This window comes from Myotis nattereri, assembly GCF_964212035.1.
Source record: "Myotis nattereri genome assembly, chromosome: 19".
NCBI lineage: Eukaryota > Metazoa > Chordata > Mammalia > Chiroptera > Vespertilionidae > Myotis > Myotis nattereri.
The window spans coordinates 11,699,852-11,712,233 of NC_138095.1; the positions used below are offsets into that span (position 1 = coordinate 11,699,852).

General features: G+C 52.3%; 1 protein-coding gene across 2 annotated transcripts in view; it reads left to right on the forward strand.

The window, feature by feature from the left end:
* Positions 1 to 4,009, forward strand: part of CFAP251 (cilia and flagella associated protein 251) — a 49,204-nt gene extending 45,195 nt beyond the window's left edge. For both annotated transcript variants that reach the window (XM_081113773.1, XM_081113774.1), the window contains 3 exons: positions 156 to 384; positions 1,524 to 1,625; positions 3,745 to 4,009. In XM_081113773.1, coding sequence (XP_080969899.1) covers positions 156 to 384; positions 1,524 to 1,625; positions 3,745 to 3,881 — 468 coding nt within the window. In that variant the 3' untranslated portion in view covers positions 3,882 to 4,009. The remainder of the gene's footprint in view (positions 1 to 155; positions 385 to 1,523; positions 1,626 to 3,744) is intronic.
* The last annotated feature ends 8,373 nt before the right edge of the window (positions 4,010 to 12,382 follow it).

Genomic DNA, 12,382 nt, shown 5'->3' on the forward strand with positions numbered 1-12,382 from the left:
TCCCAGTCAGGGCACATGTCAGGGTTGTGGGTTCAATCCCCTCTCCTTTCCTCTTTGAAATCAATAATATATATATATATAACTTATATATATATATATAAATTTTAAAAGGTGCCTTTCTGCTTTTTTTTTTTTTTTTTTTACCTCTTCCCTAGATCGATGATATATTTAACGAAATCAAATTTAGTGAGTATGTGGACACTGGAGAGGTAATTGACAAAATCACCTTACCGGATTTCCTGAAAGTTTACCTTAACCACCGGCCACCATTTGGTTACACCATGAGTTCCATCCAGAAGAACTTCGACATTCTGGGCTACACCAACTCGGAAGGAAAGAAAGCCATTCGAAGAGAGGATTTCCTGAGGCTGCTTCTAACTAAAGGTGAACCCACAAATAGGGTTATCTTGCAGGCCATTGGGCCACGCCCCCTGGAGAGAGGCGAGCTGGGGAGACAGGACCATACCCCCCCCTCCAGCATCTTTAACTTGACAGGATGTGCTTAATGGCCCGCATGGCCCACAAACGTGAGGTAGCGGGAAGGATGCTGACCTGGAGGCCAGAAGAAGGCCCGTCATGCCCCCATGACTGACACCTCGAGGTTCCCTGTCCCCACTTGACAAGTGCCAGCCATCTATCCCGCGGGGCGATGATGAGGCGCAGTTGTGAAATAAATGTTTTTCCTTTTCCCCTGCTATTTTCCCCATTATTTTATGTGAGGAAGTCAAGCGAGCTCTCTCTGTGGGTGATCGTTTTATCTTAGTCAAACCCGGGGATCGAGGGTTGTGAGGGAGTTCGAAGTAAAGCTGAGGGCAGTCTCGATCAGAAAGTTGTCTGATGTCTCCATACAAACCCCAAAGAATGTCCCCTGTGGGAGTCCCATTTTTAACACCATGTAAGGATGTATATGTGGCAGCAACATGGGACTCTCTAGATAAATTTTTTTAAAGATTTTAAAGTTGATTTTTAGAGAGAGAGGGAGAGTGCAACATTGATCAGCTGCCTCCTGCATGCCCCCTACTAGGAATAGAGTCCAAAACCTGGGCATGACTGGGAATGGAACTGGCAACTTTCGATGCACCAGACGATGCCCAACCAACTGAGCCAGGGCTCTAGAAAAGGAAATCGTGCCTGGCCATTGTGGCACAGTGTTTGAGCGTCGACCTATGCACTAGGAGGTCATGGTTCGATTCCGGGTCAAGGCACATTCCCAGGTTGCGGGCTCAGTCCCCAGTGGGGGTAGGGGGTTGCAGAAGCAGCCAATCAATGCTTCTCTCTCATCATTGATGTTTCTATCTCTTCCTTCCTCTCTGAAATGAATATACATATATATATATATTCTTTATTAATATATATATATATTCTTTATTAAATGTGTATATATATATATATTTATTCTTTATTAAAAGAGAAGGAAATTGTGGAGTAATTCTCTTTCAGACCTCACAGTGTTGATTCTAAGCTTTGACATCTGGCTTAGTCCTGAGAGCTGACCAGCCACCCTTTTCCTTTCCGATGCCCAGGGGAGCACATGACGGAGGAGGAGCTGTCCGACTGCTTCGCCACGCTGCTGGGCCTGAACCCCGAGGGCTGGACATCCGAGCCAGCCGCCTCCTCCCTCAAAGGTACTGGGGCCACCCTGCCCTGTCCTGTCCTGTCCTGTCCTGTCCGAGCAGGCCGCTGGGCTCACTCACCTGCTGTCGGCTTACGTGCGTTTGTCTCTCGGGACCTGTGAGAGCCGCCCTCCCTCATACCCTGCATACGACACAGCAAGTCTGCGGGAAGGCCATGAAAACGCTGTGAAAGGGCTAGCGAGCGTGGCCGTGTCTAGGCCATGGTCCCGCTGTGTGTCCCTCCTTCATGCCGCTGGCCTGGCGGCTTCCTTTACACCACCGCCCCGTCTTCATCTTCCCGGCTCGGGTGGGTGATGACTGGCCACCAGTAGAGAGAGCACAGTTCGGAAGCTGTTTCAGAAGAAGAGGAATTGTCCAGAGGAACTGACTTGGTAGGCAGCACAAGCCCAACTTTGAGCTGCCAGACTTTAAAGGTTTCTTTGCTGTTGTTAATCCTCACCTGAGGCTACTTCTCCATTGATTTCTGGAGAGAGTGGAAGGGAGAGGGAGGGACAGAAAGAGAGAGAAACATCGATGTGCAAGAGAATCATCCATTGGTTGCCTCCCGCACGTGCCTTAACTGGGCCAGGGATCAACTGGGCTGGGGATCAAGCCTGCAACCTAGGTATGTGCCTTTGACCTGAATCGAACCCCGGACCCTTCAGTCCGAGGGCCAGTGCTCTGTCCGCTGAGCCAAGCTGGCGAGGGCGACTTTAGTTTTTAATGATCATCCCTCCTTTCCTGAGGATTTCCTGCCTCCTTCTACTCCGCCGGAGGGAGGAAAATGGCCCTGCGATTTGGGTTGCAAAGTCAAGCTCAGGAGGCACCCATCCAGACCCCTCTCCTGGGCCGGCCTGTGTGCACATGACTCCAGTGACGCCCCGACGCTGGGCCGGTGACCCCGCGGTGGGCAGAGCCACCCTGTTATTGCGACTGGAGTCAGGAGCAATGGTTTCTCACCGGCCTGCCTTCTCCCTCTTGTGCAGCGGGGCCTTGACTTACGAGTTTAATTCGTTCCGAGACCGAGCTTGTTAAGGAGCTCATTAATTCAAATTACTCTGTCAACTCAATGCAAAAAATCGGCCGAGAGGCAGCTGGTATCTCAAAAAACTCGTTAGTCGGGACACTCGTAAGTCAAGGCCCCACTGTATTGTCTGTACCCAATATCTTTTTATTTTATTTTATTAAGTTTCTATTGATTTCAGAGAGGAAGAGAGAGGGAGAGAGAGATAGAAACATCCATGATGAGAGAGAATCATTGATGGGCTGCCTCCTGCATGCCCCACACTGGCATGTGCCCTGACCGGGAATTGAACTGTGACCTCCTGCTTCGTAGGTCAATGCTCAACAACTGAGCCACCCTGGCTGGGCCATCCCATCCCCAATTTCAAGTGAGACAGCGCTCCTGAACTCAGTTCTAGAGCCCGGGATCTGATGGGTCACCGCCAACCCGCCCCCCGCCCCACCCCATTCCTTGTGATCTCAGGGGGTCTCAGAATGTAACTTTCCCAATTGTTATGTATTTAGTGTTTCTAAGAGTCTCGAAATGGTGAAATCGGCAATACCATGTGATTAAGGCAGTGGTTCCCAACCTTCCTAATGCTGCGACCCTTTAATACAGTTCCTCATGTTGTGGTGACCCCCAACCATAAAATTATTTTCGTTGCTACTTCATAACTGTAATTTTGCTACTGTTATGAATTGTCATGTAAATATCTGATATGCAGGATGTATTTTCATTGTTACAAATTGAACATAATGAAAGCATAGTGATTAATCACAATTATATATGTGTTTTCCAATGGTCTGGTCTTAGGCGACCCCTGTGAAAGGGTCGTTTGACCCCCAAAGGGGTCGTGACCCACAGGTTGAGAACCGCTGGATTAAGGCTTTCCAGCGAGGTTTGTAGATTCAGGACCCCAGTGGCCCAAACCATAAAGGAAGGATTGTAACCAGACCCCTCCCCCAACCCCACAACCCCCGCCCCCCGGGGGTTTTCAAGGAATCAAAGCCAAACCACAGCACAAAGCACCTGTCCCCTCTGAGTATCGCTTCCTTGCATTTCTGGGAAAACGCTCTCGTGGCAGAAGCCCAATTGTTGGGAAGACACGTGCGTTCTCTTGTCCGTCAGGGTCGAAAGTGCGCTGGGAAGAGGAGCTCCCGGAGGAGATCACGGCGGAAATATTCGTCACGGATATCCTGGGCCTGAACATTTCACCCGGTTTCGAACAAGATGCTGAGGTCAGCGAGGATGCAAGGGATGTCTGAGGGACAAAGGACTTTGTGTGTGGGGAGGGTTTTTTCCCTCCAAGAGGCAGTACTTGCCCCGTGTTTCCCTACCCCCATGCCAGTCTTTAAAACATGTAAGCATTAAATTAAAAGCAAATTTCTGTTAAGCAGTGGGATTCACCAAGTTGGACCTCCCACTGTTTCTGAAACAGACAAGTGGGTGGAGGTATGACAAGCAAGGCAAGGCTGCTGCAGAGGGTTTGGAGGGGGAGCGGGAGGTGGTGGGGTCCCCAGGGGGCCTCGGCCGGCAGCAGGCCTTCCTAAGGACACGGGTGACCTATTCCCTTCCCCGCGAATGCCTGCCGGGCCCCGGCCTACTGTGGCCCAATGTGGATGGGACCTCCCACGCCTGCTGTCAGGCTGGGGCGGGGGTGCTCCTGGCCCCCGGGAGTCTCTCGCTCACGGCTTCTCATCAGCAAAACACCCAGGCAGCTGTGCGTGGCGGTTCTGAAGAGCACTGCTGGCCATGCTGAACTCCGGTGGCAACTGTCAGAGAGAATGCAGAAGGCCCAGAACCCTGTGTGCGCTGCACCTGGACCCGCAACCACAGGCCGCCCTGCCCCCTACACACAGCAGACACCGGCCTGGTGGGTCCGCCGCCGCCTCACCGTCCGTGGGCTTCAAAACACGCAGAAGGCAAGAAGCGGGCCAGCCCCCCAGCTCAGGGGCTGTTGAGGGAACACACTGCGTTTTTAGCGGTGTTTTGACCTTAAAAAGGAAGTGCCATCGTTGCGTAAACAGGTGGAAGTTAGGGTCCGATTTTAGAGTTTTGTCCTCGGTTAGGAGGTCTCCTTTTTCAGGCAGATGTGCCCGATATTATCCCCGACACATGCGCAGCCCAGCACGCCTCCCACCCAGACCAGGCCCTTCCCTGGGGAACTAGCCTGGTGGGCAGCGCTTCTGAGCCCTGCCCGGGTGCTCTGTGCTGGGCGCCGGGGCTGTGTGTGCAGAGCCGGGTCTGTGTGCAGAGCCTTCCCCGCTGCCTGGCGCCCACCTGGACCGCAGACTGGAACCGTCCGCCCGGACCAGCCGTGTCACTGCGAACTTGGGACGAACAGCATCTCGTCGTGTCACCAGGGCTAGCTCACATTTTCTTCTTAATACAAAACAAAAACAAGCTCTGTGGATCAATTTTGCAGCTGCTGAGGGCTTCAGAGACATATTATCAAACAGCAAGCCAGTTAGAAAGTTCTCAGGGACATTTTAGGGAACAGGAAACCCCAAATGACTTGTTCTCTTAAAACAACAACTCAGAATTGGATGCAGTCTAGTCACCAGAGGCTTCTTTCTCTTTCTTTTTTTTAAAAAAATTTATTTCAGAGAGGAAGGGAGAGAGAGAAACATCAATGATGAGAGAGAATCATGGATCGGCTGCCTCCTGCACGGCCCCCACTGGGTATGGAGCCCGCAACCCGGGCATGTGCCCCGACCGGGAGTCGAACCCGAGACCTGGTACATAGGTTGACGCTCAACCACTGAGCCCCATCAGACGCACCAGAGGCCTCTTTCACCGAGCCCGGCGCACTCTGATTTTGTTCTTATCGACGGCACATCTTGGGGTAATTGTCTTCAGCAGAACCGACCAGGGACCACTTGGACCCACTGTGGCTGGGCCACTATCGCACCCAGGCTGAGCCACACCCCCTGCGCTGAGCCAGCTTCCTGTGTCTCTAAGTCAGCATGCGGTCCTTGCCAAAATATCCAGGGACAGCAAGATCCGCGTCGATGACTTCCCACTCCACTCCCAGCCCGGCCCGGCCTGTGGGGCCCTTTCTCACCTTTGGGGCTCCTTTCTGCAGGCCCTTTGGTTCTGCTGTCTCTCAACTTGTCTGACCAGCGCAGAGCAGTGCGGTGCCCTCAGCCCCAGGAGGGCCTCTCCCCCTCCCGTCCCGGGCCACACAGGTAGTGGGCAGGAAGGACAGCTATCCCAGGGCACCTGCCCCCCAAGTGAGCAGAGAGCTCAGACTCGCCAACCACGTGGGTGGCAGAGCAGCGATGCCAGAAAGGGAGGGAGGAGATTGGAGACAGGACTGTGGGGCTCGTACATCAAGCCTGTTTTGTAATATTCCTTTAAACTAAGCTAGCAGAGGGTAGTTACCCGACCTATGAGTCGGGTGGCAACTTGCTGCAGATCCCCAGTGCCCAGATCTATTTATTACCGTCAGCTTTGAAGCAGCTGCCTGTAGGGAAACGCCGGCCAAATCTCTGAGGTGCATGCTCAGACTGAAAACACCAGGTCTAGGCTGGCCGGGGCTGAAGGACACGGGCCTTTAAAATGAGTGCCCCCCCCCCCGCCCTAACTGGTTTGGCTCAGTGGATAGAGCATCGGCCTGCGGACTCAAGGGTCCCAGGTTCGATTCCGGTCAAGGGCATGTACCTTGGTTGCGGGCACATCCCCAGTGGGGAGTGTGCAGGAGGCAGCTGATCGATGTTTCTCTCTCTTTGATGTTTCTAACTCTCTATCCCTCTCCCTTCCTCTCTGTAAAAAATCAATAAAATATATTTAAAAAAATAATAAAAATAAAATGAGACCCCCCTGCATTGCCTCGAGGTGCTTGCAGAGGACAGACAGCACCAAAAAGCACGCGGGGATGGCCCTCTGAAAACAGAATACTATTTCAGATGGGGCCCCTGGCTGCTGGCCGACCCACCCCAGTTTGTGGCTTGCAGAGTTCAGGGGCATGTAGAATAGCAGTGGTCTCCCCAGCACCGCCATGAGCCGCCCCCACAAACCCCACTTTCCACCACAGACTCCCAGCCCCCTCCCACGCAGGCATCAAAAACTCCCACATAGCTTTCTGCTTCTCCTATGTACTCGCTCCTGGGCACCCTTGGGTGCAGCTCATCTCTCAAACCTCAGTTTCCTCCCGGGACGCCGGACTCCCAGGGTGGTTGTGAGGATTTAAGGAGATGGTGCGATTGAAGAGTGAGCTGCTGGCAGGAGGCAGCACTTAAAATAGGACAGCAGCTATTATTATGACAGGCAGACACGGTGCCTGAGACTCGGAGAGAACGAACCGCTCCTAATCCCAGAGCTTTCCCACCAGTTAGCGCTCTCTGCTGGTTTTGACAACGGGCCCTCAGTAACCACTTGTGGGCTGACCAAGTGAACGAACTTGAAGCTCCGGTGGTGCCCTTGTAGGAGCCGACTTGGCTCTTGAACAGCAGCGCACACCAGTCCTCACTGGCCCTCTGCATCGGGATCGGAAGCCGGTCCCTGCGAAGGGCGGAGAGGAGTTCATGCTGCGGCGCCGTCAGCAGGTGGGCTGCGGCTCAGCTCCTGCGCCGGGCCAGCGGCCATTCGGGGAAGAGGGGCCGCGGCCTCGTTCCGATCAGATGGAGATGCGTACACGGACATGTGGATTTCCTGAGAATTCCCACATATCACAAAGCCATCTTCTTCTTTTTATTACTTCAACCATTTAAAACTGCAGAAGCCATCTTTCTAGCTCGTGGGCCACCCAGAAACAGCAGCCCCTGATGCGCCCCACAGGCCGGAGTCTGCTGTACCTCACAGGCCGGGACCCACTCCGCCAGCAGATGTTTACAAACACGGCGAATCTGTGCAGAATCCTTGGCTGGTTCTCTTCCAAACCGTCTCGAGCAACAAGAAAAGGCTGGGAACGGTCACCAATGGGAGGGGACGGAGGGGACACGACGGTGAAACGCAGTGGGAACCGGGATTTCTGGAGAAATTGGTGACGTCGACATGAAGTCTGTAGTGTGTGGGGTAGTTCAGCTAATTCCTTAGTTCCCATCACTGTGTCCTGGTTTCATAAGACATGCGCCCGGGGGAAGCTAGGTGACAGGTCCAGAGGGACGCTCTCGGTTCTGCCTTTGCAACTCTCCTGTAAATCTAAAATTATATCAAGATTTAAAAAAAGAAAAAGCAATCTGGCCCTGGCTAGGTAGCTCAGTTGGTTAGAGCATCGTCTGGATACACCAAGGTTGTGGGTTCGATCCCCAGTCCAAAATCAACCACTGAATGCATCAATAAATGGAACAACAAATCAATGCTTCTCTCTCTGTCTCTCTAAAATCAATTTTAATATATATATATATATTTTATTGATTTCAGAGAGGAAGGGAGAGGGCGAGAGAGATAGAAACATCAGTGGTGAGAGAGAATCTTTGATCAGCTGCCTCCTGCACACCCCCTACTGGGGATGGAGCCCACAACCCAGGTATGTGCCCTGACCAGGAATCAAACCGTGATGCTCAACGACTGAGCCACACCGGTCAGGCCAATAAATCAACTTTAAAAAGAACGAAATCTGTGCCCTAGCCAGTTTTGCTCAGTGGGTAGAGCATCGGCCTGCAGACCAAAGGGTCAATTCCAGTCAAGGGCATGTACCATGGTTTCAGGCTCCTCCCCGGCCGGGCCCTGGTCGGGGCTCATGCAGGAGGCAAAAGCAATTGACGTGTTTCTCTCACATCGATGTTTCTGTCTTTCTCTCTGTCTTCAACTCTCCCTAAAAATCAGTGGAAAAATATCCTCGGGTGAGGATTACCAACAACAATAAAGAACGCAATCGGCACCACCTTTCTGAGGCAGTGACCCCTGAATCATTCCCATGGTCTGCCCTACGTCAAGCAAATGCTCCTGGGGCCAGTCAGGCCGCTGCTCCCGGGTCACCCCGCTTGCTGTCTGTCCTCTGCAAACACCTCGAGGCAGTGCAGGGGGGGTCTCATTTTAAAGGTCCGTGTCCTTCAGCCCCGGCCAGCCTAGACCTGGTGTTTTCAGTCTGAGCGTGCACCTCAGGGATTTGGCCGGCGTTTCCCTACAGGCAGCTGCTTCAAAACTGACGGTAATAAATAGATCCGGGCACTGGGGATCTGCAGCAAGTTGCCACCCGACTCATAGGTCGGGTAACTACCCTCTGCTAGCTTCGCTTAAAGGAATATTACCAAAAAAAGAAAAGAAAACAGCCCAGGTGATGCAACAGTCTCTCCCAGCAGTGCAATCCTGAGTGTGGGGACCGACCTCGGGACAGTTACTAGTGGGGTCCCTGTAACTTGAGCTCGTGTTTCCTGAGCTGCGGAAAGGCCTCCTGCCTTCCTAGGTCACAGCGGGTATTCGTCATGCCCAGGTGCCAGGCCTCAGGCCCAGGGCGATGGCTGCCCACCGGGGCCCCCCGCCTCTCTCCATCGCTTGAAGTCACTCACGCTGCAGTGGGGACGGTCAACACCAAAGTGTCCGTCCTGGTGAAGGGAGCAGCGGGTGGGGTGCTGAACCTCGGGTCCCAGGTGCAGAGAAGCGGACAGCCCTCGTGGCAAGGGAGTGGGGAGAACATTGCAGACAGACGGGGGCACAGTGTGCCTCGGAGCCAGGAGCCACATGTACGTCGCGTCAGGTGTGGAGCCGGCCCCGGCGCGGCTGTTCTCTCACGCGACCACGGCACAAGGTGGAAACGCTCACAGTGGGTTTCAGCCCTGAGTTGGCATGTCGTCTTCTTAATTTTCTAGGGATCCCAATGTTTTTTAAACACGTAAGCACAGTTTTCTCCGTGATCTCGTTGCCCCTTCACTCGCGATCTTGTTTATGCATTTGCCCGAATCCCCTGATGATCGATCCCAGAAGGCAGCCTTGCTGCGGTAAAGTTCCAGCAAATGCTGGCCACTCCCCCTCCCCAGTGCGGCCCAGAGATCCTCTGACAGTGACCCCAGTGTCAGCACGGTGGCTAAGCTGAGACACACTGTGGCGCGAGGCATGGTTCTTGTGCCTAAGAAGGCTACATTGTAGCGAGGGAAGCATCAATAATTATACATCGGGTGCCATGATATAGGGGCATCCAGAGCAGATGGTGGGAGGGAGGGGATCAGGGAAGGCAGAGGAGAAATTACATAAGCGAGGCACTCTAAGCCAATCTGAGGGGTGCCTGGGGGCGATGGCCAGAGAAGGCAGAGGTCACATTATGGATGGCCTTGTGTGCTGAATTAAGGAGGTTAAACTTGACTATTTAAATGAAGGCGAAATGGAATAAGTTTGCAGCTTAGAGGCATAGAACTGGGTGATGGGCAGGAGGGTGTGTCTGGGGAAAGGGACAAGAGTGAGGAGACTATTCAGGGAGAGGGGAAGGATTACAACAAGAGACAAGGCATTCAGGATGTAAAAAGAAGCCAGATGCAAAAGGACACATATTATACAGTTTCTTTGATGTGAAATGTCCAGAATAGGCAAATCCATAGAGACAGGAAGTAGATTCCTGGTGGCTGGGACTGGGGAGGGAAGAGGAAGACTGACTGCTAATGTAAGTGGAGGGTTTCTTTCTGGGATGACAAAAAGATTCTAAAATGGGTTGTGGTGATGGCTTCACAACTCAATGACCATAGTAAAAACCACTTTAAAAGGGTGTGTTTTATGGTATGTTAATTATATTTCAACAATGCTATTTATTATTTTAAATATATATGTGTGTTTTTACTGATTCCAGAGAGGATGGGAGAGGGAGAAAGAGAGAGAAACATCCATGATGAGAGAGAATCATTGATCGGCTGCCTCCTGCACGCCCCCTACTGGGGGGATTGAGTCCGAAACTGCCGGAAGCCGGTCCATCCTTGCTGCTTGACACAGTCGCTGCAGGAAAGAAACATCTGCACAGCATATGTTTCAAGGGACCTGGCGTATATAGCATACTGTTCTTAATATGTTTGCTCCCCTTAGCGCTGTGTGTTTTAACCAAGGTCACCTCTCCGAGAAAGGTTGTTTCCCCAGGTAGGAATTTTTCCCTGATGTCAGAGAGGGGATGAAACTCCTTAACTAAGTGCCAGGCGGGTAGTTAATCACTTCAACTACAAACAATCATGCTTAAGCTACATAATCTTTACTCCCTGGAATGGAGATAAGAAACGCCCTAACCTTTGTAATAGAAATTGACAGGATTAAAATCAACTGGGATAAATACGGATGTAACAAGACAATAAACAGCAGAACCTCTCTGGAGATCGAGACCAGAACTTGGCTGGAGATCCTGGCTAGGCTGCTGATCAACTGAACGCTGTCTCCGTGTCATTCCTTCTTCACCGACTCCGTCTACGCCTTTGGGAACCCCTGGACCTGCTGGGGTTGGACCCCGGCACGAAACCCAGACATGAGCCCTGACTGGGAAGTGAATGCTCAACCACTGAGCCACACTGGCCAGGCAACAATGCTATTATTTTTAAAATATCAGCTAGACCATCCACCAACTGGCTAATGCCCAGGAACCTAATTCCCTGGGTGAAGAGAGAAACAGGCCCCCTCTAGCTTCTGCAGTGGGGGATGGGGAGACTTCAGATGCCGGGCAGCCAAAACGACTGCACCCCTGGGAGTGAAGCAGCTGACGCCTGGGCAGCCTTTTAGATGCCTGACCCGAGAAGTCCCCAAGCCCGTTGGTGGACGGGTTCCCACTTTTCTCCGGGTCACACGGTCATGACCCCACCGTCTGCGCTTAATCATTTATCGTTAGAGGAGTGTCTCGATGACCTTGGCTCGCCTTTGAACACATTAGTCTTTCAAAAACACTTCATGTGTTCTGTCTCTTTATTTTCTTTTTATTTATTTTTGTTGTTGTTAATCTTCACTCGAGGATATTTTGCCATTGATTTTTAGGGAGAGTGGAAGAGATAGGGAAAGACAGGGAGAAACATGGATGTGAGAGAAACACATTGGTTGCCTCGGGCATGAGCTCTGACCAGGGCCTGGGCGGGGGAGGAGCCTGCAACCAAGGTACATGCCCTTGACGGGAATCGAGCCCGGGATCCTTTGGTCGGCAAGCCGACACTCTATCCACTGAGCCACACCGGCCAGGGCTATCTATTTTCATATGACTTAAAGTGGCCCAACTTTCAGGCAAGCCAATGGCTGCGTCGATGGATATGCGAGTTGCCGATCCACTAGCATCTGAGCTGTGAGTTTTTACAGTTGTGCTTATAGGCAAGAAAAAATACTGAGAGGCAGATTTCAGTGTTTGGTTTATCAAAAAAACTTTTTCCCCCCAAGGCTCCCCAGTCTTTTTGAAACTCATCATCAGACTCACTCTTTGGGGGAGACCTTCCCTACAGTATTTCTGGACCTCATTAAGCTCTGCCATTGGTGTCCTGGTAAATGTTTACCAACCCGCTCTGGGTGGGGCTGGGGAAAGGGTCCTGATGTGTATGGAGCTTTTGCCAATTTCCATGGTGTAAATGCATCTCCCCCTCCTCCCCCCAGCCGCCATGGCCTTTCCAAACTCTCCACGGGAGGTCACTGAACACAGAATTGGGAAGTGCAGGCCTATCAGCCAGCTGCCCCACGCCAGGGACCCAACCCTCAGGGGCAAACTAGGTTGCTCAATTGGGCAACCTCTATTGGCATCGCCTGGGTGGTCCAGGGACCCACCAGTCCTGAACTTGCATGGGGGTCATCCTGGACTAGCCATGTCTTCAGGAGCCTGGCAGAGCAAACATAAAGCATCTCTCAAGGAAGGTAATGTCACCTGGGGCCTCCAGTGATCCCTAGA